This window comes from Mustela nigripes, chromosome 1 (assembly GCF_022355385.1).
Source record: "Mustela nigripes isolate SB6536 chromosome 1, MUSNIG.SB6536, whole genome shotgun sequence".
NCBI lineage: Eukaryota > Metazoa > Chordata > Mammalia > Carnivora > Mustelidae > Mustela > Mustela nigripes.
The window spans coordinates 73,587,150-73,614,367 of record NC_081557.1 but is presented as its reverse complement, the minus strand read 5'-3'; the positions used below and the strand labels follow the sequence as shown (position 1 = coordinate 73,614,367).

Genomic DNA, 27,218 nt, shown 5'->3' with positions numbered 1-27,218 from the left:
GGAAACCATCAATTTAAATATGTAATTAATAAAATAAAAATTATTCTTGGAGGTTGCTATACATAGTATGAGATTGTTAATACTAATAGCTTTTGTATTATAAAAGCCTTGTATTTTTAAGTGATAAAATATATTGGAAAAATAAAAAATAATAATAATAGTAGTAGTAGTAATAATAATAAAATTAGTTTCTCCCTAACACTATCCAGAGAAAAGATTTTTCTTAATTTTTTTTAAGATTTTATTTATTTATTTGACAAACAGAGATCACAAGTAGGCAGAAAGGCAGGCAGAGAGAGAGGAAGAAGTAGGCTCCCTGCCGAGCAGAGATCCTGATGTGGGGCTCGATTCCAGGACTCTGAGATCATTACCTGAGCCAAAGGCAGAGGCTTCAACCCACTGAGCCACCCAGGCACCCCAGAAGAGATGATTTTAATCTTATTGACAGGTGCCATATATACAGAAATATTTTGAGAAGAAAAAGACAATCTACTAATTTATAGTGGCTTGATAGTTACACCAATAGGAAAGTCCATTCCCTTTGATCTGACCCTGTTTAAAGGACATCAGCTTTCTAGTCATGTTTCTAACAAAGGCACTATTTATTTCTATAAACAACCAGTGCTGGTTACTAGTGAATTATCACAGCTTTCTTTCTGATTTATCAGAGTGACTTTGGTGGGAAAACCCAACCATGCTAGAACCTATATATCAACTGTAAAAACTGTTTCTGAAATTTGGACATACAGGAATATATACTACAGCATGAGATCTCATCAAGGTGAAACCATTCTCTGGTGTACCCCTAAATGGGGCCACTTTGCTTTTAGTTTTATGATCTAAATGCCCATGCATATGTAGTCTCAGGATTAGAATTCTTTAATATGTTACTTTACTTCTCTTCCTCATGAGCATATATGCATACCTATTATATTGATGAATAATTTAACTCGGTCAATGAATGTTTTGTACCAACTGAGAATAAATTTAATACACGTGAGATTAACAGATGATGATGAAAAGGAAGAAAGAGTGAAAGAAAATTTAAGAGTTTATACTTTGAGTAACTGTCTCAGGGGTCACCTCCAGTGACAGTGAAAATTACTTATGTAGGTAGATGTGAGATGGGTGTAGTGGCTGTATATGAGTTGGAAATCTAGGAACCCAGTCTGGACCTACAAGCTGTGGGTAAAGGGACTGAAGAATCTCAAGTGGAATAAAGAGTTGGAGTTGGAATCAACAACCGAATTAAAAACTCAAAAGAAGTATTAGGTTGAATGAGATAGGGAGTCATAAGAAAACCAGGAGTAAATCCCTGAAAACTGTAGAAAACAGAAATGATAGAATGCCTGTAGCAGAGCTTAATAGATAGCAGCACTTGGAGAAATTCTTAAAACTGTAGATCATCAGTGTGGTGATTTTTTAAAAGGATATCTCTAGTCTAATTTGTAGCAGAAATAAGAGAGCCAAACTGCCTTAATAGTAACAGACTTTAAACTATGATTTTGGGAGATAGAGTAGAAGGGAAGAAGTGGACTTGAGGGATTTTTAAATGGCTGAGAGATTGGAACAGATGGTTTGAGGAAGGACAATGATGATGCTTGAGGGGGGATATTGGCTACTAAAGTTAGAGAGAAGGAACTGTCATGAAAAGAATATCATATTAATAAATCATAAATTATCATAATATATTTAAATTTTCAGTTATTGAAAAGAAAAATGCAAAATTTAAAAATACATAAATAATATATTATATACAACAAACATTTATTTAATATATATTAATAATGAATATATATATTATAAAATATATAAATAATATATAAAATATATAAATACTAATGGCATGCGTTTACCAATGCCTGATGTCTAAATTTACAACTTAGTATAAAATCAATCTGAGCATTGCATATGAAAACATCTTAATATTCTAAATTCATCTTTATCTAGTGGACAAATTTTGATGCTGCTCTTGGTCAAGCAATACCAATACGGTAAGAATAAACATATACCAGATAGGCTTAGCTCATAGTACAGTGAATCGGTAAGACATACCACTTTTTAGAATCTATATACTGAGAGAGCTTTAAAAATTAAGTATTCTCATGAAACATATAAACCAGAATGAGACCTCAAATAAAGACTCCAACACATTTGCTCTTACCTAAATGCACTTTAAAAGCAGTAATATGGGTACCAAATTACTATTAGAAGAGGTAATCATTGGGCACAAAATTTAAATTTCTAGTAGAACACTCAGTGAGAATTTGTGGGTGATTGACTACGTAAAAATTTGTAGAAATCCACACTGGAAGAGTCCAAGATAAGGAAATAAGGTCAGAACAAAAAAAAGTGTCTACATTTACTTTTTTTTTTTTTTTTTTTTAGGATTTTACTTACTGGACAGAGAGAGATATATAGAGAGAGGGAACACAAGCAGGAGGAGTGGAAGAGGGAGAAGCACGCTTCTTGCTGAGCAGAGAGCCTGATGTGCGTATATGGGACTTGATCATCACCTGAGCTGAAGGCACACACTTAATGACTGAGCCACCCTATTTATTCCTGTTTTTAATCCATTGAGAAAACATGCCAGAGATGCAGTTAGAATTTAAGTGAGATATGGAAATCATCTAGTATGAGGTAGAATGTCAGTTTTAAGTACTGAAAGTTTGGACAACTTTTTGGTCAAAATTTTCTTCTCCTTTTGCTCCACGAAAAGCTCACTCAGATATCAAGATTATGTATCTAATGAATTTTTTGTGGTGTGGGATGGATATATATATCTAATGGATATACTGATTCTTTATAATCTCTTTATGAATGTTATCAGCCAATTTCTTCATCCCACAATCAACATCCAGTAGAAGAGGTTCTTCTATGAAAACTCCAGGGAGATTCACCCAAAATAAGGCTGTTGTGTGACTAAACTAATGCAAGTAAAAATCTCAGTCATTTTGGAATTGTCTTCTGCTTTCTGCCCTTGGTGGCTTGTCTTGCATACTAATATTCCTTATTCTGAAACACTGAAATACTTAAGTGCATTTGGAAAAATATTTGCTATGATAAAGTGGGATTTAGTCTTAGCAACAGAAAATTGGTATGGTAAATTGAGAAGAGCATTTATTCTTAGAACATGGTTCTGCCTCTACTACTTGCTAGTTATGAAGTTTTGCACAAATATGTAGTTTTTCTGGTGAGGCAAACTGACTGGGCCTAATGTATCCCAGGAAAAGTTAGAAATATGATGCCACTTAAGTCTGACTCCAAAAGTGAATAATTATGCAAATTATTGGTCCTGTTTTCCTAGAAATAGTGGACACCTTCAGATGCAGAAGTAAATAAGTAATTAAAACACATAGTTGATGTTATGGAAGGGTGCTGAAAATATAAAGAGCACCAAATGAAGAAGGATAAACCATTAGCTTGTCCAGCAAGTTCACAAGTATTGGTCTAGTTCTTTCCCATGGAGTCTCACTTTCTTATGCACAGATTGATATTGGGCTGTGTGCTCTTTAAGGTTCTATCTCATTTGGATAACTCCTGAAATGAGGATGCATCCTTGGTCTCAACAATATGGAAGCAACCAATAGTTCAGAAAAGTAATTTTCAGCACTCCATAATGTACCACTTTCCTGTGATAGCTAAACATTAATTGATTCCTAGGCCCAGTGACTAACTCTAATCCCCAGATCTTCTGTCAATCTAATGATTAAGTAATTTGTTATAGGTTTAATAGACAAATACCACCAACTGCAATTTATTTTTAATTCCTACAGCCCTCAGTGACTAGAAGTTCTAAATAAACAGTATTAATAAATCATCAATCTGTAACTGAAGAGTAGATTCTTTCAGGAACATTTGCCAGTTGCAGACCATGGGAAGTCTCAGAGGAATATTTGTCATTCTCACAGTTACAGTGGGACACAAGAGCAGTCATTTGAGACAACTTGGCTGAGGACTAAGAAAAAGAAACCATAAATTACAGCAAAAAGAACTTTATGAATTGATAACTGGTGCTTTCTTATTTGCAATAAGCATGTACAAGAGAAAAAACTACTTTACGTCCTGGTTTCTTAATAGACATTTGATAAAGTGTAACAAAAAGATGGTTTGTAAATGCTATCTGAAAGAGAGATAAGCAGGAACTACGTGCAGGAAACTGAATGTGTTCTTCCCTCCCACCTTACCACCAGGTTTCAGTTGAACCTGGAAAGGTCATCCACATAATTACTAGTTCAAGGCCTTTTGAGCAACAGTTGATCTGATTGTGTGTTAATGGCTGCAAAAGCAAGATAAGGAACATTTAAAGTTTAAAAAAAAAAACAAAAAACTGCCTGTGACACTATTAGCTTGTAGGATTGTCATACCAGATAAACTGATGTTGTTTTACGGCATATGTCTTTTTTATTACCGAAGAACCCCAAGTTTGCCCTTGTGCACGGGGTCATTTAAGCATCAGTGACCAAATTTTACTTCTTTGTTGTTGGTAGCTATGTGACATATCTAGTGATATTTCCGGGGTCTGCACAAGGTTACATGGTAAAATAAAATCTGTCAGAAAACTGTAGCTAATGTAATATGGTCAGAATTTTCAGGGCCAAGACATGTGAAAGGCATCTGGAGACTTCTGTATGACCAAACTAAGGCAGCAGCATACTTCCTGTTATAAAAGATTCAATATAGTCAGCATCTACTTATAGTATATAAATATAGTCAGCATCTACTACATATAAAAATACCCTAGGGCTCCCAAAATTGTAAAGAAGTAAAAGAGGACAGATCTATACAGCTGACCCAATGGGGCAATCTAAACAGTGAAATATGGGTGGTCATATATTCCAAAGGTAAGATTGGATCTCAAGTAGAGCAGGCAGGACTAGAGTAGAGAAGTGACCTAAGTTTTAGAGACTGAATAGGATTGCGAGGGCAGGATATTTTAGAATGTCAGAACTGAGTTACAGGACCACAGATGTGGAAAAGTATGTGTGGATGAGGTATGGGAAGAGGTGTGGTTAAGAGGTAGGGATAAGTTTGGGGGCACCTAGGTGGCCCAGTTGGTTTAGCATCTGCCTTCGACAAAGGTCATGAATCTGGGGTCCTGGGATCTAGCCCCTCTTTGGGTTCCCTGCTCAGTGTGTAGTCTGTTTCTCCTTCTCCCTCTGCCTGCAACTCTCTGGTCATGTGCACCCTCTCTTTTTCTCTCTCAAATAAGTAAATAAAATATTTTTTAAAAAGAGGTACAGATGAGTTTGAAAATGTAAAGTATAATCTGTGTCAGTTCCACCCCTGTTACTTTGTTGTCTGACAAGTAACACCAGATGTGAAACTCTGAGCTTCCAATTTTAAGCAATTCTAGCTCTTCTTGTTTTTCCCCATAGCCCTAGAGATAATAGCTGCTTTCTGCAGTTACCAACTCTCTAAACTTCAAAAGTTCTCATTTCACTCTGTGTAATCTAGTTAATAAGTTACATAAACTAGACTTAAAAACTGAGCACAACGAGTTGAAAATATCCCCAACTTTCAAATACATTTAGAGAAGACCATTGAAATGAAATATTTACTAGGGCCCTAAGGGATTCCTTGCTTGTATTGTCCTTTGACCTCTTACCTCTCATTTCAAGAGTAGTATGTTCAGTGTTTAAGGCAGACCTGGGAAATACCAGAAACACCTCTCCCCCCTAACTAAAGTCTTTGAGCTGAACGCTGAGTAAGAAAAGGCAACATTCTTCTTTTCTATTTCCTGCATGTATCACTTTAAAACATTATGTAACAATGTAGTTAACAAAGACAGCTAATTAAGCCTTCCTGGATCTAGACTTCTACTCTTACTATTCAGCCTGAGCAGGTAGATGAGTGGTCAGCAAAAGAGAGTATCTACAATATTCATTTCTATCCATGGCCCAGATCATTTCTCTCTTTTCAGGAAACATCTCACCTTGATTATTGGAAGACAAATGGGTATTATATTATTACAGCAGTGTGGAGAAAGAGCTCCTACTGCCTCTGCTGATAACAAATTTTCTATGCGACAACTTTTTTTGGTCACAAACTTCTACATTAGACCCAATCTAGTTTTGCTAGTTTAATCTCATACTGTTGAAATTTCAACTCTTCCCCACCTGGTTGAAACTGGAGAACAGCTTGTGAGCAATCTCTTGATAATAACCTTCCATATGTCTGAAACAGCCTTTTTATCTTCAAAGTAATTAATCCCCCTCCCTTATTTTTAACACTTTATTGTATTTCCCAGGACTTCACATAACTTTGTTTCCCTATGGATCCTTTTTAAGCATTTCCCTTTTTTTTCTGGGGAAATTATACCTTTGTAGATTTACCAATACTAAACACAGTATGCCATAGTTATCATGCATGCATTCTGCATTCAGTGTTGTATAATCTACTTGCAGAGAGATTTCTAGGGATGTAACTTGTTCACTGGCATTATATTAGGCTGCAGCAACCTACAGAGAAACCATTTAATTTTTGCTAAATTCAGACTTAAATGGAAGTTTCTTTAGAAGTTGCAATTTATTACTTCCCTATTGACTTTGTATTTAATTTCAAATTAGGCAGAGTGGTAAACTTGTATGATATTATGAGATAGTGAAATTCAGTAACCTAAAATCATATGTCTTCTGCTATATTTCTTTAATAATACAGATAAAGTATCAGCTTATTTATTTTTAAGTGATCTTTGGAACTATGGCTGCATTAATTTACATCCTCTAAGTTATAAGGATGGAATACCTTTAGAGACAGAGTGTATAGAAGTGCATGTATTTACTTCTCAAGAGAAATAAAAATGTAGTTTGGAAGCACTAGAACAGTATTCTGACACATTTTGAAAGTATTTTAACAATCAAAGAAATTTCCCAGTGTGGCTTATGATATTCATGAGATGTTGTCATGGGTCAGAGAAAATTCAAGAGGAGGAAAATCTGCCTTTATTGTTGTTTAATCTAAGTTTAAAGTTGGAACAAAAAAGATGGGCAATAAATCTTTCTAGAGATAAAAGTTGACTGTGGGAAGACATTTGGTCAAAGTGTGTACTATTGCTTATGTAATGACAGACTGGACTCCAGATAGTGTGATAATAAATCAGCTAAATGTATGATAAAATGAGAACAGGGACCTTGGAAATCCTTGGAAACTAGTACAGTAATTGGCACCAGGTTTTTCTTAAAACCTTCAGACTTGTATTCAGTGCTAGGTTCTTTCAAGGTACTTTAGCCAGTTTGCATTTACCAGATGAGCTACGCAAAGCATACCACTTACTTTTTGGTTCCTTTGCATTAATGAATGAATCATTTTTCCTTGAGAGAGTAGTATCTTGGAAGGCATTTGATTTAGTGAATGACATGATAAAAATGGTGATTTCTGGTATGATATCTAGGTTGCTCCATTAAGAGTAGGAGGAAGCAAAGGTGGGAACAGCAAAATTTTGTGTTTATGATATTCCTCTTGTTTGTCCTTCAAGCCATTACTGCATCAAATATTGCTTTCTGTGATAAGTATATTTTATTATGTCCCTCACCTTATATTTGTTTATTTTGTAAATATTTTTTAAAATTATTTCAAAAATAGACTTTATTTTTCTTAAGTGTAGTTTTAGGTTTATAGACCACAAAGTTGAACAGAAAGTACAGAGAATTTTGATATACCTCCTTCCTCCAGCAGCCTTCCCTACTATCAACATCCTCCACCAAGTGATACAAATATTATGGTTGTTGGACCTTCACTGACAAATTATTATCACCCAAAAGTGATAATGTACTTAAGGGTTCACTCTTGGTTTATGTTATGGGTTTTGACATGTATTGGCATGTATCCAACATTACAATATCATACAAAATATCTTTATTGTCCTAAAGTTCTCTGTGATCCAACTGGTCATTCCTCTTTCCCCTCAACCTTTACAAAACTGATATTTTTACGGTCTTCATAGTTTTGCCTTTTCAAGAATGCCATATAGCTGGAATCTCTCAGGGAGTAGCCTTTTCAGATTTTCTTTTTTCGATAAATCTACTTCATTCTTAACCTCAGACTACCCCCAAAGGAAACAACCAAACCCCTCTTAAGAATCCATAGATAAAGGGATGATTTTCAGATCATCTGGTTAAGTAGTAAGTATGACTTGGACACAATAGTAAGCTTTGAGAATAAAAACATGAGAAGGAGAACTTATAGGTCTAAGAGAGAGATACTGATGGATTGAGGTAAGAATAAAAAGTATGCAAAATGCAAGTGTAAATTTGGGCACAAATGGAAAAAAAAAAGATGAGAGGGCAAGAGGTAGAGGTGTGGAGAATGTAGGTGGATTCGTTTGGGAGAATAGGAATTAGTCAAAAGACTTTATGCATAAAAAGTAAAGTTACTTATTATTTATTATGTGTTACTAATAAAGAGTTGAATTGGATTAAGTAGACACAACCTTTGAATTTATTCATTCCTTCACTAAATATTTCCTGAGTGCTATTATATGCCAGGCACTGTGGTAGGCACTAGGAATAATTGAAGAATGTAGTCTTGATTCTTGTCCTCATGGGGTTTAAAACTTGATGGGGACTTACTGATTATTTGGTTTTTGCCTCCCTTGCCTGTCACCTTCCTCATCCCCCAGAATCCCCACCTTGCTTTGAATGCTGCTAATAGCTTCCTCTGGGATTGTAAGCTGGCTTCTGTTTGCCAGTAGTCAAGAGAACCACCAGAAGAACTCAGAAGGCATGAGGAAAAAGAAAGCAGGGTATGAATTTCCTGATCCTTTCCTCAAATGTGTTCTTTTAATGCATTTCTTCATGGCTACAGTTATTATAGTTGCTTTGGGGGCCCCAGCCCTCTCCATATCTCCAGCTGTCCCTGGTTCCCATGGGACATCTCCTCCTCCTCCTTCATTTTTGCTTAAGTGTGAAATGACTTCATGTTATCACTAGTCTATAAATGCTTCAGTTTCTTTTCTTGGTTCTCTTAACCTTGCTCATTGATCTTCAACTTGTGCCTTTACTAAACTCTTTTGAACCGTAAGGGTTTGATGTTTCTACCTGGATTTCTGACTAATCTAGAGGAGGAAAAATTAGAGAAACTTCTATGTAAATAATTTAATAATTTAAAACTATATTAAGGGTATTATGAAAAAACACAAATATTTAGATAGACAATAATGAGTGTCAGTTACATAAAATAGTCAGAGAAGGCGTCTTTAGAAGGTGATTAAGTTGACACCAGAAGGTAAGGGGAAGCTACCATGGAAAGAGTGTTCCCCATAGAGGAAACAGCAAATGTAAAGGCCATGAGATAACAAAGGTCTTGGCATCCTCTATGCTGGAATTTGGTTATAATACTCTATGATAAACATTTGATTAAAACATTATGTGGACTGTGGTGTCTGGGTGGCTCAGTCAGTTAGGCTTCTACCTTCAGCTCAGGTCACAATCTTGGGGTCCTGGGATCAAACCTTGTGCAGGGCTCCCCACTCAGCTTCTCTCTCACTGTACCACTCCTCTTTGTGTGCTTATTCTCTCTTTTTTTCTCAAGTACATACATAAAATCTTAAAACAAAACAAAAAAGAAACCAAAAAACAAAGCATTATGTGGGCAGATGAAGGGAGGAAATCAGTTTGAGTGACAAAGTCCTGACTGGTGTCTAGTGACAGATAAAAAGTTTGTGGACAGGCAAAGGTCCACCATGTTAAAGTGGAAAGGAGTTCAGGTCATCTGTGGGAACTAAGCAGATGCTCAGGTATTAATTTGAAATTGTTGTGATTATGTTGGTATGCAATAAGAATCTATCCCATGTGATAATGTAGTCTAAGAGAATAAGCACATATGAAGATGTTATTTTTTAAAATTTTGTTTACTTTCATCAGAGGTAGGTTAGTCTTTAGGTAGAGGTATATCTCTTCATAGCACGTTTTCTTTTTCTTTTCTCTCTTTTTTGAAAATTTTATTTATTTATTTGAGAGAGAGAATAAGCCAGAGAGAGAACACAAGTCGGGGGAGGGGCAAAGTGAGAGGGGGAAGCAGATTCTCTGTTGAACAGGGAGCCTGATGCAGGGCTGGATCCCAAGACCCGAAGAGCAGGTGTTTAACCTAGTAAGCCACCCAGGTGCCCCATGTTTTTTCTTCAGAATTATGACACTTCATAAAAAGAAAATCCAATGAGCAACAGAAACTTTCATGACAGGTTGTGTGTCTTTATATCCCCACCCCCTTTTTAAAATACTTATGCTGGGGGGATGTGAAAAGAAGGAGTAACAAAAGAGTGGAAAAGTTGAAGAAAATAAAGTTTTAAAATAACATAATTTGACTGTTGGATTCCTCCTAGAATGAAAGGGACTTTAAAGATCAATTTACTAAAGATATATCAAGAATTCTAAAAGCAAATACATCTAACTTATTAAATAAACTTGCCTGGAGAAGTATCCCATATTGGTTTTTTTCTCTATAATTCCATTTCTGTAATTTGTTTTACAATATGACCTTCTGTTAGTGCATATTCTGGCATTTAAGAATTATTTAACTTCAGGATGTATGAAAACCTTTGGCATCAAGCCAAAACATATTATTTTTGTATTTATCAGAATTGAAATGATTACTCAGGACATTTTCAGGCATATCTGATGCCACAATATGGACAAATGGCAAAAAATAAGACTTCTAAGGCATGATTTATTCATGTGCATTTAACCAATATCATTGGGTTTGGAAGGCTTCCTTAGGTATCAGCCCAAATACCTCCTAGATGAATTTTAAGTTCTTGAAATATATTTCTACTTATAGACATATTTTGCTTAAAAATACCACATGATAACATTTCATTTTTAGTCTATTATGATCACTTCTACTTGGATTTTTTAAAAGATTTGTTTATTTTATATATATATATATATATATATATAGAGAGAGAGAGAGAGAGAGAGAGAGAGAGAGAACAGGAGGGGCATTGGGAAAGAGAATCTCAAGTAGACTCCATGCTGAGTAGTGTGGAGACCAATGCAGAGCTCCATATCACCACCCTGAGATACTGAACAGAAACCAGGAGATGGATGCTTAAGTGACTGCTCTCTACCCAGGAAGCCCACTTCTACTTTGTTTAAATAGGATTCCACATATATGCATTTAATTTCAATCGGTTTTGAATTTAAAAGAAGAAACCATGGTTTTTAACTACATTTGCATGCTCAACCTCTTCTTATTAGCTGAATTTTTCATATTTGCTAATATTTTCCTCAATCTTAGGCTAAACCTACTTTAAGCACATTTATAGCATGTTTCATCTCCAAGTGCTTTATAGCTAGCTCACCACAAGTTAAGTTAAATGATTAGTAACTCTGACAGAGATGCATTTATGAAAATTATAATCATATCATCTAGAAAGGACCCTGAGGTCTCATCACTCTAAAGAAAAGCCAAAACAAAACAAAACAACAACACCCTGTTTAAAATAAATCATAATACTCTAATCAAATATAATCAAAATCTCACTCCTGCATCTATGCTCAATATTCATATTATAAACATCATTGACAAGTGATTATGTATCATAGGATTTAAACCCTCAGAAATAAGATCATAAAGTATAGCAGTCATTATAGTGTGAAATAAATCATGTGTTTGATTTGGAGAATGATTGCATGTTGTACACATTGACAGCTGGTGCTATTATGTTAACATTCTTTCAGGGGATACTAAAGTAATCAATTCGTTCACTGCAACTATCATCTTTATGATTTTTAGGCTGTTGTCTCATTATATCTTATCAGAATCTATATCCTTTGCATGAAGAGCAGATAGCACCTTATATTTTTATCCACTTCTTATTTTATTATTACTAAATAAAATTTAAGAACGATATTGGAAATTTAAGACATATAGGCAAAGAAATGTGAAGCTCTTCTTTTATTTAAACAAGTTTCCTTTATGTTCAAGTAGCAAAACTATATATATACATATATATATATATATATATATAATTGTTCATAGAAACTACTAGAATGATCATTATAATTGGTTATTTCATCACTTCCCAACCCCTCCCCTTTTTAATGAATAGACTCCAAGGAGCTTCTGGGAAAATGAAATCTAACAAAGTAAGTGATCCAAAAAAAGATATGTCACATTTTAATAAACAATTGTGTCTAATTATGGAGAATATGTACTTACTTGCCAAGTGCAAAGCATTCCATCTTAACAGTTGTTCCCTTAGCAGCTGTAACCGTGAAAGGAAAATGGACCTCAATTTTCGGCTCATATTCTCCCATCACACCTGGGAAATAAAAAACATTCTTTAAGCATAAAATGAATGTCACAATTTCCTTCCAATTCTGGAAATATTACTTTGAAAAGCACTGTGGTTGGTTGTTAATGTCTCTTTGATGACTGCTAAATTTTTGATGCACTGAAATAAGAAATAGCCCAGTCTTCATTTAAGGATTGGATTGCATGTATGTTCAATACCATTTTAAATAATAATAACTGAAAATGTTAGTCAACACTGTTAGTTTAATTACTGGTTACATTCCAGGGAAAACAAATAAATATGGCTATTTCCTATGGCAAGTAATTGTTTTTTTTATTTCCTATGTAAGCAAAAACTTTCTTTATCATTGTCATATAAATGAATACTTATTCATTAAGTCAACATACATTTACTGAATGTCTATAATATTCAAACATTTTGCAGGCATTATGGGAGTTACAAAGATAAATCAGTCATGGACTGTTCTCTCAAGCACTCAGTAAGTGTATTCTTAGAGAAAGAAATGAGATATACTCAAATATGGAAAAATAGTTATATATAAAAAGACTGTAAACAAAAATAGGAAGTGATGAGTGTCATGAAATTAAGTATTATGTACATTTGGGGCACATACATGAATAGTTAGGATTTGAGTAAGTAATAAAATGAGAGGAGAAAAAGTAAATACAATTGTAAGAATAAAGACAAAATGAGGGGAAACTATACGAAGTAGGAATATCAGTTTTTCTGGCACACTGGTATGTGAAGGGAAATGATATTAGGCAAATTTAGAAATATCAGAATAAGATATTCAGACATTAATCTATAAATAATTTGGATTAATGAGGTTTTGAATAAGGGAATGGTATTTTTGCTGAGATATATATACTGACATTGGAGCAGAGACCATTAAATCAATTACATTATTTCAATAAAGCAATATAGAAAGAATAAAAGCCCAGACTTGAATTATGGTGGTGAAGAAAAGAGAAGAGGCACTACATGAAAAAAAAAAGAAAACCCACAAAACTAAAACAAGAAAGAATTGACATTGGCACTCAATGTCAATTGAGGGGGAGGTGGTTTGCTGAGGACAAGCGTGTGATCCTCTTTAATAATGACATTAAGATTTTCAGCTTCAGAGGCTGGGTGATGTAAATGAAAGGAAAAAGAACATAGCTACAGAAGAAAAGCAGATGACTTTCATTTTAGGAGTACTGAATTTCCTATCTACAAGATCATCAGAAGAAAGAATCTGACCAGTTAACACAATGAAGGAATGAAGCTCTAAATGAGTTCTGGACAGGTGATAGACACTTAGTGTCATCATTTAGGGGTGGCATTTGAAGCTGTGAGATTGTTTAAAAAGGTCTCAGGAAAAAAAGGAACCTGAATCTCCAAAGCTGCAGTAATCTGTTTTGATTTCTTCTGTTACCATAAGTAAAAATTCCCTTTAGAATCCTCTTTTATGCTAATACTTTTTATTATGTTTTTAAAGGGCATCATGTAAAAAAAATAAATAAAATACATAAAAGGGTTCTGTAATTGTACATTTCAGGCTCTTCGATATCTGAATCTGCCTCTGCATTATATCAAAGTATTAATGATATTATTGGCTAATAGGAGTTAAACCCATGTATTATCTCTCTTCTCTTTCACATAATATTTGTGAAGTGCAAAAAATTCTTTTATAGCTTTCATCCTTAAGAATAACTAAAAAGATAGGCATTTCTGGGAGAATTTGGGAAGTGATTTCATCCAGGTAGGGCCTTCTCATGTTTCTCAAATGAGTCCCATATGGCCGAAGACATTGTTAAGCTTCACTTCAGGGCCCAAAAAGTTTGCTAATATTTCAACTAGATATTAAAAGTAAAATTAGAAGGTTTTTGTAAGAGGTTTCAAATTATATTATCTAATTTGAGCTGCACTATAAGAAACAACTGGTTCTTTTTAATTTTACTGTAATGGTGATGATAAGGACAGATGAGAAATCTAGTTAGATATTTTGTTTTTTAACAATTGAATACATTCCGTGATTAAGATCTGCTCTCTATTTCATGGGATAATTATGTTGGAATTAAAGTCCACCTTAGCGAATATAATTCACCCCTCCCTTTTTTTAGAGAAAGTTAAAATTCAAAGAAGTCAGGTAACTGGCTCAAGATCCTATAGAATGCTGTTGATGGAAATGGGCAAAAAAAGGAATGTTCTGACCTTGGGTCTTTACTAGCTATTTTCTTGACATCACTCTGTTGAGGAATTTTAATCACAGTGTAACAGACCAGGCACATCACATGTACTACATCAGTCACTGACTGTCTGCCAGGGTACTTGGTTTATTTCAGCTGCAATTTTTAATATTTCAAGTCATTTGTAGCTTAGCTTATAATCTCTTTTATTGGATTGGGTTTGGTGATAAAAGGAATGAAACAATGCTATAAAGCACATAGTTAAGTACAAAAGATGAGGCTAATCTCTTTAGTCTAAGATAGTTTCTTTATTTTTATTTTATTTTGTTTCATTTTGTTTTGTTTCATTTATTTATTTTTGTCTCCCAGGAGACACTGCAATGTGTCTTCATCTCTTTCTCCATACCTGTCTTTTCTGGGATGGTAGGTTATCCTGTTGGAATTTCATGGCAATAGAAGATGACCTCGACCTACCTTAATTCCTAAAAAACAGAAGTCTTCCAGCTGAGAGAACATTACTCTCCTTCTATGTCTTCATGGTTGTTGATTTTTAAAAATTTATTCCAATTACTTACAAAGAGTTAGGGTGAATTTTCCTAAGTAGAGTACAACTTAGAGCAGAGTTTCTCCAAGTGCATTGTAGAATAAAGAGCCAATGACATCCAAAAAATCTGAAAAATTTACAAAAATTTCAGTCTGCAGGGTTCAACTGCAAAACTAGTGATGATCTTTGAATGTGGGTCTACAGAGTCTATATTTTAAGAGTAGTTGAGTTTCAATAGAGGTTTCTTTTGTAATTTTTTATTTTTTTTTACTGTCTTTAGCAACCTGAATATAAATATATAGTACTGTGCTATGTAAGCCCCCTGGTAAGGAGATGAAAGTGCAAATAAATAATAAAAACATTAAGATACTAATAATGATACTGACAAAGATGAAAGAGGAAAGAAAGGAAATGACTAAATAGTTCACTCTGTGCCTATTAACATAGTGCTATGTGTGGGACACATCACTATACTCATCTTTTTGGGACATATTAGATATTAACTTGTGATTTGTAGATAGGTGATGCAAATCCGGTTCCAGCCCTGGCTCTCTTGGAACATTGAGGCAATCACAGAATCCCTCTGGATCCATTTTCTCATGTATAATGAGTTAATATTATGGATGCCTTAGAAATTTAAATATTGTACATTAATCTATTCTTTTTAATTTACTGTATTCAAATAAATTACCAGTTATAATCTTTGGAAATGTTCATCATATAGAAAAGTGTCCAGCTGCCTTCTTTTCAATTCCAAAATGAATCCCTGATAAGAAACAATTTCACAAGTCTAGATCGATAGACAACATGTTGTTTTCTCACCTCAAAAGTGCATATTACCTTGAATTCTAGTTTCTCAAGATGAGTCATTATTATATAAAGAAGGGGATTGAAGGAGTGCCTGACAAGAGGAAATAAGTAACTCGTGTTATCTTCAAATAAATGTACCATTTTGAATAGTGTTTATTTAAGGAGATTTGAGAAGTACTAGAGGGGTTTATTAGATGTTTTCATCACTCATGTATATTCTAAAAATCAGAGAAACCAATAGTTGTTTTTTTTTCCTTTTCCTAAGCATCAAGAATAAATTGATCAAGGGGCTGCCTCACACTGTAATTTCTTTCCTCTGATTACTGAATTTTAAGATGCATTTTCTTTTTGTTCTTGACCCTGTGATTTAGGAAAATATATGCATCTTTCTCTATCACAATCTGCCACAAAAACCTGTGAGTGTAACAATTGATCAGCTTTTGAATGAACTAGGGTCCTCATTGCTACAGCCATGGACCCTTCTCTGAAAGCTAGTTTGACTGGTCCCAGTAATAATGGGCAAACTACTGTACTGACTTGCAAGGAAACTAAATAAAAATAAAAATTAAAATATAATGATTACAAATGGGATATATTAATATACAATTCAATACATAAATGCTTCGAAGATCTCTAAATAATTCTGTGGGGCTCTCCCACCCTAATCAGAGTGGGTTCTTTTCAATTGTGATTTAAGTAGAAGCTATACTTTCTGTTTGATTCATTCAAATATTTATATCTATCAGAATGTATTTTTCCATTAGAGATATAAAGTAAAATGCCTCAGAAATATGGTGGACTTTCTTCACTGTGTTTAGGACATTAACCATAAATTGCTATATCCACAGTCCTTTCTATAAGAAACTAAAAGCAGTAAGATACAAATAAGATAAAGGTAGGCTAAATTATAAGGAGGCAGTTTTGACACACCATTTGGAAGGTAAAGAAGATCTATTCAAATCAGAAGGAAAGATAAGCCAACCGGAAAGTTAAAAAAAAAATTATCTGTAAGAGCTGAAACTCATTATTGGGAAAGATATAAAGGAAATAGCCATAAACTAAGATTCCTAGGACTATGGATTTGCAGTTAGTGACGTTCTAGTCTTAGTTCCTCCGAGGTCAGGCCATATTACAAAAACTAATCTTTGTTTTTTAAAATATCTTTTTTCTCATCATGTCATGTATTTCTTGAAAACAGAAATCTCTTATTTAAGCTCACTGGAGTGAACGTCTATACCTTGCAACTACCTAGAAACCCACATTGCCTTTGAGTTTTAGATTTTTAACATTCTTAGGGAAATTGTTCCTTGCAGAAAAATTTCTTACCTATAGTTGTCTATTTATTCATACAGTAATCACCAAGAAGTCACAGGACTTAAAATATCCTGGAGGAATTAGTTCCACTAACTCATTTGGTCAACTGCCTGGTTGTGTAACTCTGGGAGAAAACGTGTCAAATGCATTGTTTAACTATGCTTAAGAGTTTATTTTTACACTTTAATCGGCACAGATTGTTTTCTCACTTCAGTGTTGTTATTGAAAATGCCAGAATTCCTCCTGTTAGCACAGATTTGAGATACTAAACATACCAGGCCCTGATTTGCTCTGTAAACAGCTCACAACATATTCTATTTTATAAACTCTCACTGATTTCAAAGACTTTATGAATGACATGGTTCAAAAGATACATATTTCCAGAGGGGGAATGTCAGTTATCACGCCTCATCACAGGGCTTTATGTGCATTAAAAAGTCTAGATGTAAAGAGAGAATAAATATTTTGAACACCTGCTCTAAGCCTGATGCAGTAAGTGTATGTAAAAATTGTCATTTAAAGCTTACAAACACAACAAAGTAGGTAAGATTATCTCTATTTTAATTAAGAGGAAAGTGAGTATTTGAAAAGTTAAATAACTTGCTCAACATCAGTGAGCTATTAAGTGACAAATAAGGGTTTCAAGTCTAGGACTATATTAATTCCAAAACCAGTTTCTCCTCATTATTCTATGTTGTTCCCCAGGAAATGTTCTCACTGTTTGCAAGGCAGAATTTATTTAGTCATTTCCAGTTTTGTGGACAACTAAGTTTTACTTCAAACAGCGGGTCTTTCCTGACCCTCTACCCCCTCCCCAGGTATCCAGATTAATCTCTGTTTCTTTGTTTGTCTGTATCACTTGCGCTCTCTCTTGCTCTCTCTCTCTCTCTCTCTCTCTATATATATATATATGTATATATATATAAAACTATATTACATGTAATTATATTATTATATATTCCATATATATGAAGAATCTAGTTCTCATTATATAGGAAATGTATGATAAGTAACAAAAGAGCAGAGAATATTTTAAAATTTATTTTATCTTTTTAAATGTTATTTATTTATTTACTTGAAAGAGAGAGAGAAGGTGCATGAGCAGGGATAAGAGCAGAGGGGAAGGGAGAAAGAATTTCAAGCAAACAGGACCCTGAGATGATGACCTGAACAAAAACCAAGAGTCAGAAACATAACTGACTGAACCACTCAGGTGCCCCAAGAATATTTCATTTTTATGCATTTCAATGCTAATGTTCTTTCCATTTTGAAGAAAATTGAAGGTAATGTCCTAATCTGGAATAATAAAATCTATAGATTTAAAAATTCTTATAATATGGTCATATGAGAATAAAAAATACTTTGTGAATGAATAAAGTGATAAATTCTCTCCAGTTCTCCATAATCTATCAATTACCAGGCTCTATTAATTTGTTTGCTCTAACATGTTTCCTATCTATTTCTTTCTTTCCATGCTGATTGTCATTACTTGTTTGAATTCCCTTTCATCCAGCTTATTATCTATGGCAATATGGAGATACTTGGTGGCATGACCAGTTGTCATTAAAGCCTCATATAATTACATTTAAGATAAAATAGAAGATATTTGAGATAGAGTTTAAACGACACTTGGAAGAAGTGTCACTATAAAGGAGAGTAGAGAAAATAAGATGGGAGCTGGATGGAGGCTATTGAGTCAAGAAAAATTTGCTTTTAAGACAGTGAGTATTGTAATATGTTTGCTGATGACTATGATTCAGTTTGGAGGAAACAAATGATCCTTATAGGAGAGAGAGAGGATAACTTCAGAAACTCCTTGAATTAGGTAAGAGGGTATGGGATCCAGTACACAGAACTGCCAAGAGCAGATTATTAGTTGTAATAAGAGGTAAGGGCAGCATGAATAGATAGATACAGGTAAGATGTTATGTTTGTTGTTGGAAAAATATATAAGATTATTAAATTAAGGCAAAATCTGTACTCAAAGATATCTATCTCTTTATATTCACAGTTTCACATTTATAAACATGAAGTGAATGGAGTAAAGCCTGAAGTTGGAGATAGTGACAAGTGAGTGCAATATAATAGAGATAAAGTGATAAAGAATGGAGAGTGTATAGAGTGTATAAGAAGATGTTTATAATGAGTGACTATGCTATTAAATAGAAAGGATCTTGGAACACTGAAAAAAATAAAATAAAGGTTAAAAAAATAAAATAGAAAAGAAAGGTACTTGAGGACATGAGGGTGTGATGGACAGAAATATATAGTGGATTGATTAAAGGATTGCAGAGCTTGTGGTTGAAGAATTGTTTGAATGGAAAGTGCTAAACAGACAGAAAGGAGGCTCTGGGCAGAGTGTCATTACTAAAAATTGAGCTTTTGATGTCAGGATCATTGTTAATGGCAAAATTCAGGCTATGACCTTTGTAATGGGTGGTTAAGGTAAGATGGAGTGAAAGTTCAAGAGTGGGAAGGAGGTTAAGAAACAGAGGTCAAGACATTGAATGGATCACTGCTATAAATGTGGATGCTTGCCAGACAGAGTAGTATCCATAAATGAGGAAGACTGAACTAGGAGAATTAAAAATTATTGCAATAGATTTGATTGAGACTGCTAAAAGCATGCCACAGATATTTTCTCTTTACTGATGTTTTCATTTCTTAGTTTCCCACTCAAAGACTTCAATGTTCTAGTCCTAAGTTATCTTTTCAAATTTACCTCTCACTTTTCCCCTTCATACATCCATTATTCGCTCACTCTGTAACCACATGATACTTTTCTGCATTTCTCAAAGTAACCATGTCACTCTAAAATCACATGTTTTTGCCTTTCTCTTTAATTGGTTTAACATTTCATCTACTTAATAAACTAACATTCAGGTTTTAAAATCATACTCAAATTTCATCTCCTCTTTAGAGGAATTAATTTTCCTCTACCTTTTTTCATAGTGCACAATTCAAACCATTATTTTAGGGCTATCCTCACTGCATTTTAGTGATGTTTACTTCTCTATATTCCTCACTCCATTGTGGTTTCTAGCAGTAAGGAAATGAAGCTTGTTTTTTTGTACCATCAGTGCCAATACTTAAACTGATTAACTGGCTACATGTTACTCTTTGGGTGCACCAATTTCCATGGTCCATAGTTTCTCCCATGGACTATTTGATCTCATTTTCCTATTAAAATTCTTATTTACAATCTTGGATTGGTTCTTACAAACATTTTATTTATTTCTCATTTTAAGTTTGAGAGTGTTTCAGGAGCAAACCAAGGAATTTCCTCATAAATTTTCTAGTATTTCTTGCACATGTCTTTTCTGATTTCTTTCTACAGAGATAATTTAACTCAAACTTTTGACTTCAATCTCTGGTATACTTAGCCCTGATTCTGCTGTCATTTCCATCCAATACATTCTGTACATGACTTCAGCTTAGTATTTATAAAATATTTTCATCATTTATTTTCCTGTCTCAAAAATAATAGTGATTCTCTATTGACTTATTGATAAAGTTCATACTCCTTATTAGCATGCAAGGCCTTAAAAATCTGCTCCAAATCTAATTTCTCAAACTTAGTTTCCAACAGATTATAATAAACCCATAGCTTTGGTTAGAATGTCTTCAAAATGGCACTTATTCATTCTGTGTTATAGTGAAGTTATTAACGTATATATCCATTCAAATACTAGCAAATAGGAAGGCCAGATTAAGATTCCCACCCCCCTCAGAATCACCTTCCACAACCACAATGCCCCACGTCAATGGATCTATCCTATAAGTTCTTAAAGCACTTACAATTTACACTTTTCATCTGTACATAATTATGTTTTATTTAATGTGTACTGTTTACATCTTGTTTTTCTAATAAGATAGACAGTTTACTGGTGGCTAAAGCCATGCTTTACACTTAATTTTGTCTCATAGAGCCTCAGATCATGATAGGTTCATGTACATAGATAGTCCTAGTTTATAAGCCAAGTGATGAGGGCTAGTTATTGAGCACCAATTATACATACAACACAGAAATAACAACTAATCTTCAAATTCATTTAAGAATATTCAAGACTGGGAAAACACCACAAATCTTCCAGAATTTCCCCCAAATCCTCATAGGTAATTTCATATTGTAATATCATTTGGGAAGAAAAAAATGAATTTATCATTTTTTTATATGTAGATATATACATGTGCTTACAACAAAAAGATACAATATTTAAAAATGACTAACCCATTAATAAATTATAGTAACATTTATTCTTGTTCATTAAAAAGATTTATCTAAGGTCATTAATACTGATGAAATGAAGGTTCTATCTTCAGTCTGTTAATGATGATGAATAAACTACAATGTATTTGAGTTTTCATGTCTTTGCTCTCACAAAACAATCTGACTAACAGGACTATATTAATAAGTTTCTTTATTATTTTTATTTGTGGAACATGTTATCCAATATTAAACCAAACTAAAGCATAAAGAGAATATGCCCCCCAAATAAATATAAATGTTGAATATAACTATTTACATTTAAAAGCAACAACAAATAAGAACTGGTATTTAATAGACTGTAAAAGATATACTTTTCCTTTTTTTGAAAAAGAAGGGAGTCAGGAAAGAATTCATAATGAAAAAAGTGCCCTCCTTTTCAAATTGTCCTAGTTTTGCTTGAGTGTGAGTAAATACTTTTCTGAAGAGTACCAGAAGCTGGAATTTACTTATAGTAAGTGTTCACTACAAACATGCTAGCTATACAATTGCTGAATTTTCAACACTGAAAAGCTTTTGGAAACCTGCTTATAAAATTATTTATTTGGGGGGAGGAGTCAAGATGGCAGAGAAGTAGCAGGCTGAGACTACTTCAGCTAGCAGGAGATCAGCTAGATAGCTTATCTAAAGATTGCAAACACCTATAAATCTAATGGCAGATCGAAGAGAAGAAGAACAGCAATTCTAGAAACAGAAAATCAACCACGTTCTGAAAGGAAGGACTGGCGGAGAAGTGAATCCAAGGCGACAGGAAGATAGACCCTGGGGGGAGGGGCCAGCTCCTGGCAAGTAGCGGAGCAATGGAGCACAAAATCAGGACTTTTAAAAGTCTGTTCCACTGAGGGACATCGCTCCAAAGTCTAAACCGGGATGAAGCCCACATGGGGTCAGCATGACCTCAGGTGCTGCAGGGTCACAGAAGGATCAGGGGGTGTCTGAGTGTCACAGAGCTTACAGGTATTAGAATGGGGAAGCCGGCTACAGAGACAGATCTGAGGAGTGAGCTCCCAGCTCGGGGTTACCTTGAACTGGTCACAGGTTTGGTGAGCTCGAAGGTGGCTGGAGGCCATGGAAACGGGAGTAATTGGGCACTGTTTTCTGAGGGTACACTGAGGAGGGGGGCCCCGGGCTCTCGGCTCCTTCAGGCTGGAGACTAGGAGGCTGCCATTTTCATTCCTGTCCTCCAGAACTCTACAGAAAGTGGTCAGGGAACAAAAGCTCCTGAAAGCAAACCCAAGCGGATTACTCAGCCCAGCCCCTGGTAACGGGCAGTGCAATTCTGCCTGGGGCAAAGACACTTGAGAATCACTACAACAGGTGATCAACAAGAAATCCAGCCAGGACCACGTTCACCTACCAAGGAGTGCAGTTTCAATACCAAGGAGAGCAGCGGAATTCCAGAGGAGAGGAAAGCAAAGCACAGAACTCACAGCTTTCTCCCCATAATTCTTTAGTCTTGCAGTTAATTTAATATTTTTTACTGTTTCAATTTTTTTCTCTTCTTCTGCTAATTTTTTTTAACTTTACCCTTTTCTTTTTTAACTAGTTTTTCTAATATATGTATATATTTCTTTTTTATACTTTATCATTATTCGTTTTCTTTTTTTAAATGTTTCTTTTCTTTCTTTTTTCCCTTTCTGAACCTCTTTTATCCCCTTTCTTCCCCCTCACAATTTGGGATCTCTTCTGATTTGTTTAAAGCATATTTTCCTGGAGTTGTTGCCACCCTTTTAGTATTCTACTTGCTCCTTCATATACTCTTATCTGGACAAAATGACAAGACGGAAAAATTCAACACAAAAAAGAGAACAAGAGGTGGTACCGAAGGCTAGGGTCCTAATCAATAACAGACATTGGTAATATGTCAGATCTAAAGTTCAGAATGACGATTCTCAAGGTTCTAGCCGGGCTCGAAAAAGGCATGGAAGATATTAGAAAAACCCTCTCGGGAGACATAAAAGCCCTTACTGGAGAAATAAAAGAACTAAAATCTAACAAAGTTGAAATCAAAAAAGCTATTAATGAGGTGCAATAAAAAATGGAGGCTCTCACTGCTAGAATAAATGAGGCAGAAGAAAGAATTAGGGATATAGAAGACCAAATGACAGAGAATAAAGAAGGTGAGCAAAAGAGGGACAGACAGCTACTGGACCATGAGGGAAGAATTTGAGAGATAAGTGACATCATAAGACAAAGCAACATTAGAATAATTAGGAATCCAGAAGAAGAAGAAAGAGAGAGGGGAGCAGAAGGTATACTGGAGAGAATTTTTGGAGATAATTTCCCCAAAATGACAAAGGAGAGAAGCATCAAAATCCAGGAGGTGCAGAGAACCCCCCTCAAAATCAATAAGAATAGGTCCACACCCCATCACCTAATAGTAAAATTTACAAGTCTTAGTGACAAAGAGAAAATGCTAAAAGTAGCCTGGGAAAAGAAGTCTGTAACATACAATGGTAAAAATATTAGATTGGCAGCAGACTTATCCACAGAGACCTGTAAGGCCAGAAAGAACTGGCATGATATATTCAGAGCACTAAATGAGGAAATACATGCAGCCAAGAATACTATATCCAGCTAGGCTATCATTGAAAATAGAAGGAGAGATTAAAAGCTTCCAGGACAAACAAAAACTGAAACAATTTGCAAACACCAAACCAGCTCTACAGGAAATATTGAAAGGGGTCCTCTAAGAAAAGAGAGAGCCTAAAAGTATTTGATCAGAAAGAACAGAGACGATATACGGTAACAGTCAGCTTACACACAATACAATGGCATTATATGACACACTGGACCAGATGGACATCACAGATATATTCGGAATAGTTCATCCCAAAGCAACAGAATACACATTCTTCCCTAGTGCACATGGAACATTCTCCAGAATAGATCACATCCTCGGTCCTAAATCAGGTCTCAGCCGGTATCAAAAGTTTGGGATTATTCCCTGCATATTTTCAGACTACAATGCTCTGAAGCTAGAACTCAACCACAAGAGGAAATTTGGAAAGAACCCAAATACATGGAGACTAAACAGCATCCTTCTAAAGAATGATTGGGTCAACCAGGAAATTAAAGAAGAATTGAAAAAAATCATGGAAACAAATGATAATGAAAACACAATGGTTCAAAATCTGTGGGACACAACAAAGGCAGTCCTGAGAGGAAAATATATAGCGGTACAAGCCTTTCTCAAGAAACAAGAAAGGTCTCAGGTACACAACCTAACCCTATACCTAAACGAACTGGAGAAAGAAGAAGAAAGAAACCCTAAACCCAGCAGGAGAAGAGAAATCATAAAGATCAGAGGAGAAATCAATGAAACATAAACCAAAAACACAATAGAACAAATCAATGAAACTAGGAGCTGGTTCTTTGAAAGAATTAATAAAATTGATAAGGCCCTAGCCAGACTTATCAAAAAGGAAAGAGAAAGGACCTAAATAAATAAAATCATGAATGAAAGAGGAGAGATCACCACTAACACCATAGAAATACAAACAATTATAAGAACATACTATGAGCAACTCTACGCCCACAAATTTGACAATCTGGAAGCAATTGATGCATTCCTAGAGACATATAAACTACAACAACTAAACCAGGAAGAAATAGAAAGCCTGAACAGACCCATAACCAGTAAGGAGATTGAAACAGTCATTAAAAATCTCCAAACAAAACCCAGGGCCAGATGGCTTCTTGGGGGAATTCTACCAAACATTTAAAGAAGAACTAATTCCTATTCTCCTGAAACTGTTCCAAAAAAAAAAAAAAAATAGAAATGGAAGGAAAACTTCCAAACTCATTTTATGAGGCCACCATCACCTAGATCCCAAAACCAGTCAAGGATCCCATCAAAAAAAAGGCCTACAGACCAATATCCCTGATGAACACAGATGCAAAAATTCTCACCAAAATACTAGCCAATAGGATTCAACAGTACATTAAAAGGATTATTCACCACGACCAAGTGGGATTTATTCCAGGGCTGCAAGGTTGGTTCAACATCCTCAAATCAATCAATATGATACAACACATTAATAAAAGAAAGAACAAGAACCATATGATACTCTCAATAGATGCTGAAAAAGCATTTGACAAAGTACAGCATCCCTTCCTGATCAAAACTCTTCAAAGTGCAGGGATAGAGGACAAATACCTCAATATTATCAAAGCCATCTATGAAAAACCCACCACAAATATCATTCTCAATGGAGAAAAACTGAAAGCTCTTCTGCTAAGGTCAGGAACACGGCAGGGGTGTCCATTATCACCACTGCTATTCAACATAGTACTAAACATCCTAGTCTCACCAATCAGACAACAACAGGAAATTAAAGGCAACCAAATCATCAAAGAAGAAGTCAAACTATCACTCTTCACAGATGATATGATACTATACATGGAAAACCCAAAAGACTCCACTCCAAAACTGCTAGAACTTGTACAGGAATTCAGTAAAGTGTCAGGATATAAAATCAATGCACAGAAATCAGTTGCATTTCTCTTCACCAACAACAAGACGGGAGAAAGAGAAATTAAGCAGTCAATCCCATTTTCAATTGCACCCAAAACCATGAGATATCTAGGAATAAACCTAGGCAAAGAGGCACAGAATCTATATGCAGAAAATGATAAAGTACTCATGAAAGAAATTGAGGAATACACAAAGAAATGGAAAAATGTTCCATGCTCCTGGATTGGAAGAATAAATATCGTGATAATGTCTATGCTACCTAAAGCAATCTACACATTTAATGCAATTCCTATCAAAGTACCATCCATCTTTTTCAAAGAAATGGAACAAATAATTCTAAAATTTATATGGAACCAGAAAAGACCTCGAATAGCCAAAGGAATATTGAAAAAGAAAGCCAAAGTTGGTGACACCACAATTCTAAATTCAAGCTCTATTACAAAGCTGTCATCATCAAGACAGCATGGTACTGGCACAAAAACAGACACATAGATCAATGGAACAGAATAGAGAGCCCAGAAATAGACCCTCAACTCTACAGTCAACTCATCTTCGACAAAGCAGGAAAGAATGTCCAATGGAAAAAATACAGCCTCTTCAATAAATGGTGTTGGGAAAATTGGACAGCCACATGCAGAAAAATGAAATTGGACCATTTCCTTACACCACACACAAAAATAAACTCAAAATGGATGAAGGACCTCAATGTGCGAAAGGAATCCATCAAAATCCTTGAGGAGAACACAGGCAGCAACCTCTTCGACCTCAGCTGCAGCAACATCTTCCTAGGAACAACGCCAAAGGCAAGGGAAGCAAGGGCAAAAATGAACTATTGGGATTTCATCAAGATCAAAAGCTTTTGCACAGCAAAGGAAACAGTTAGTAATACCAAAAGACAACTGACAGAATGGGAGAAGATATTTGCAAATGACATATCAGATAAAGAGCTAGCGTCAAAAATCTAAAAAAAACTTAGTAAGCTCAACACCCAAAGAACAAATAATCCAATCATGAAATGTGTAGAGGACATGAGCAGACATTTCTGCAAAGAAGACATCCAGATGGCCAACAGACACATGAAAAAGTGCTCCATATTACTCGGCATCAGCAAAATACAAATCAAAACCTCAATGAGATATCACCTCACACCAGTCAGAATGGCTAAAATCAACAAGTCAGGAAATGACAGATGCTGGCAAGAATGCAGAGAAAGGGGAACTCTCCTACACTGTTGGTGGGAATGCAAGCTGGTGCAACCACTCTGGAAAACAACATGGAGGTTCATCAAATAGTTGGAAATAGAACTACCTTATGACTAGCAATTGCAATACTACTTATTTACCCTAAAGATATAAACGTAGTGATCCAAAGGGGCACGTGCA

General features: G+C 34.9%; 1 protein-coding gene across 1 annotated transcript in view; it reads right to left on the bottom strand.

The window, feature by feature from the left end:
• CNTN5 (contactin 5) overlaps window positions 1–27,218 on the bottom strand; it is a 784,689-nt gene that overhangs the window by 340,716 nt on the left and 416,755 nt on the right. The window contains exon 7 of the mRNA XM_059391830.1: window positions 12,160–12,262. Coding sequence (XP_059247813.1) covers window positions 12,160–12,262 — 103 coding nt within the window. The remainder of the gene's footprint in view (window positions 1–12,159; window positions 12,263–27,218) is intronic.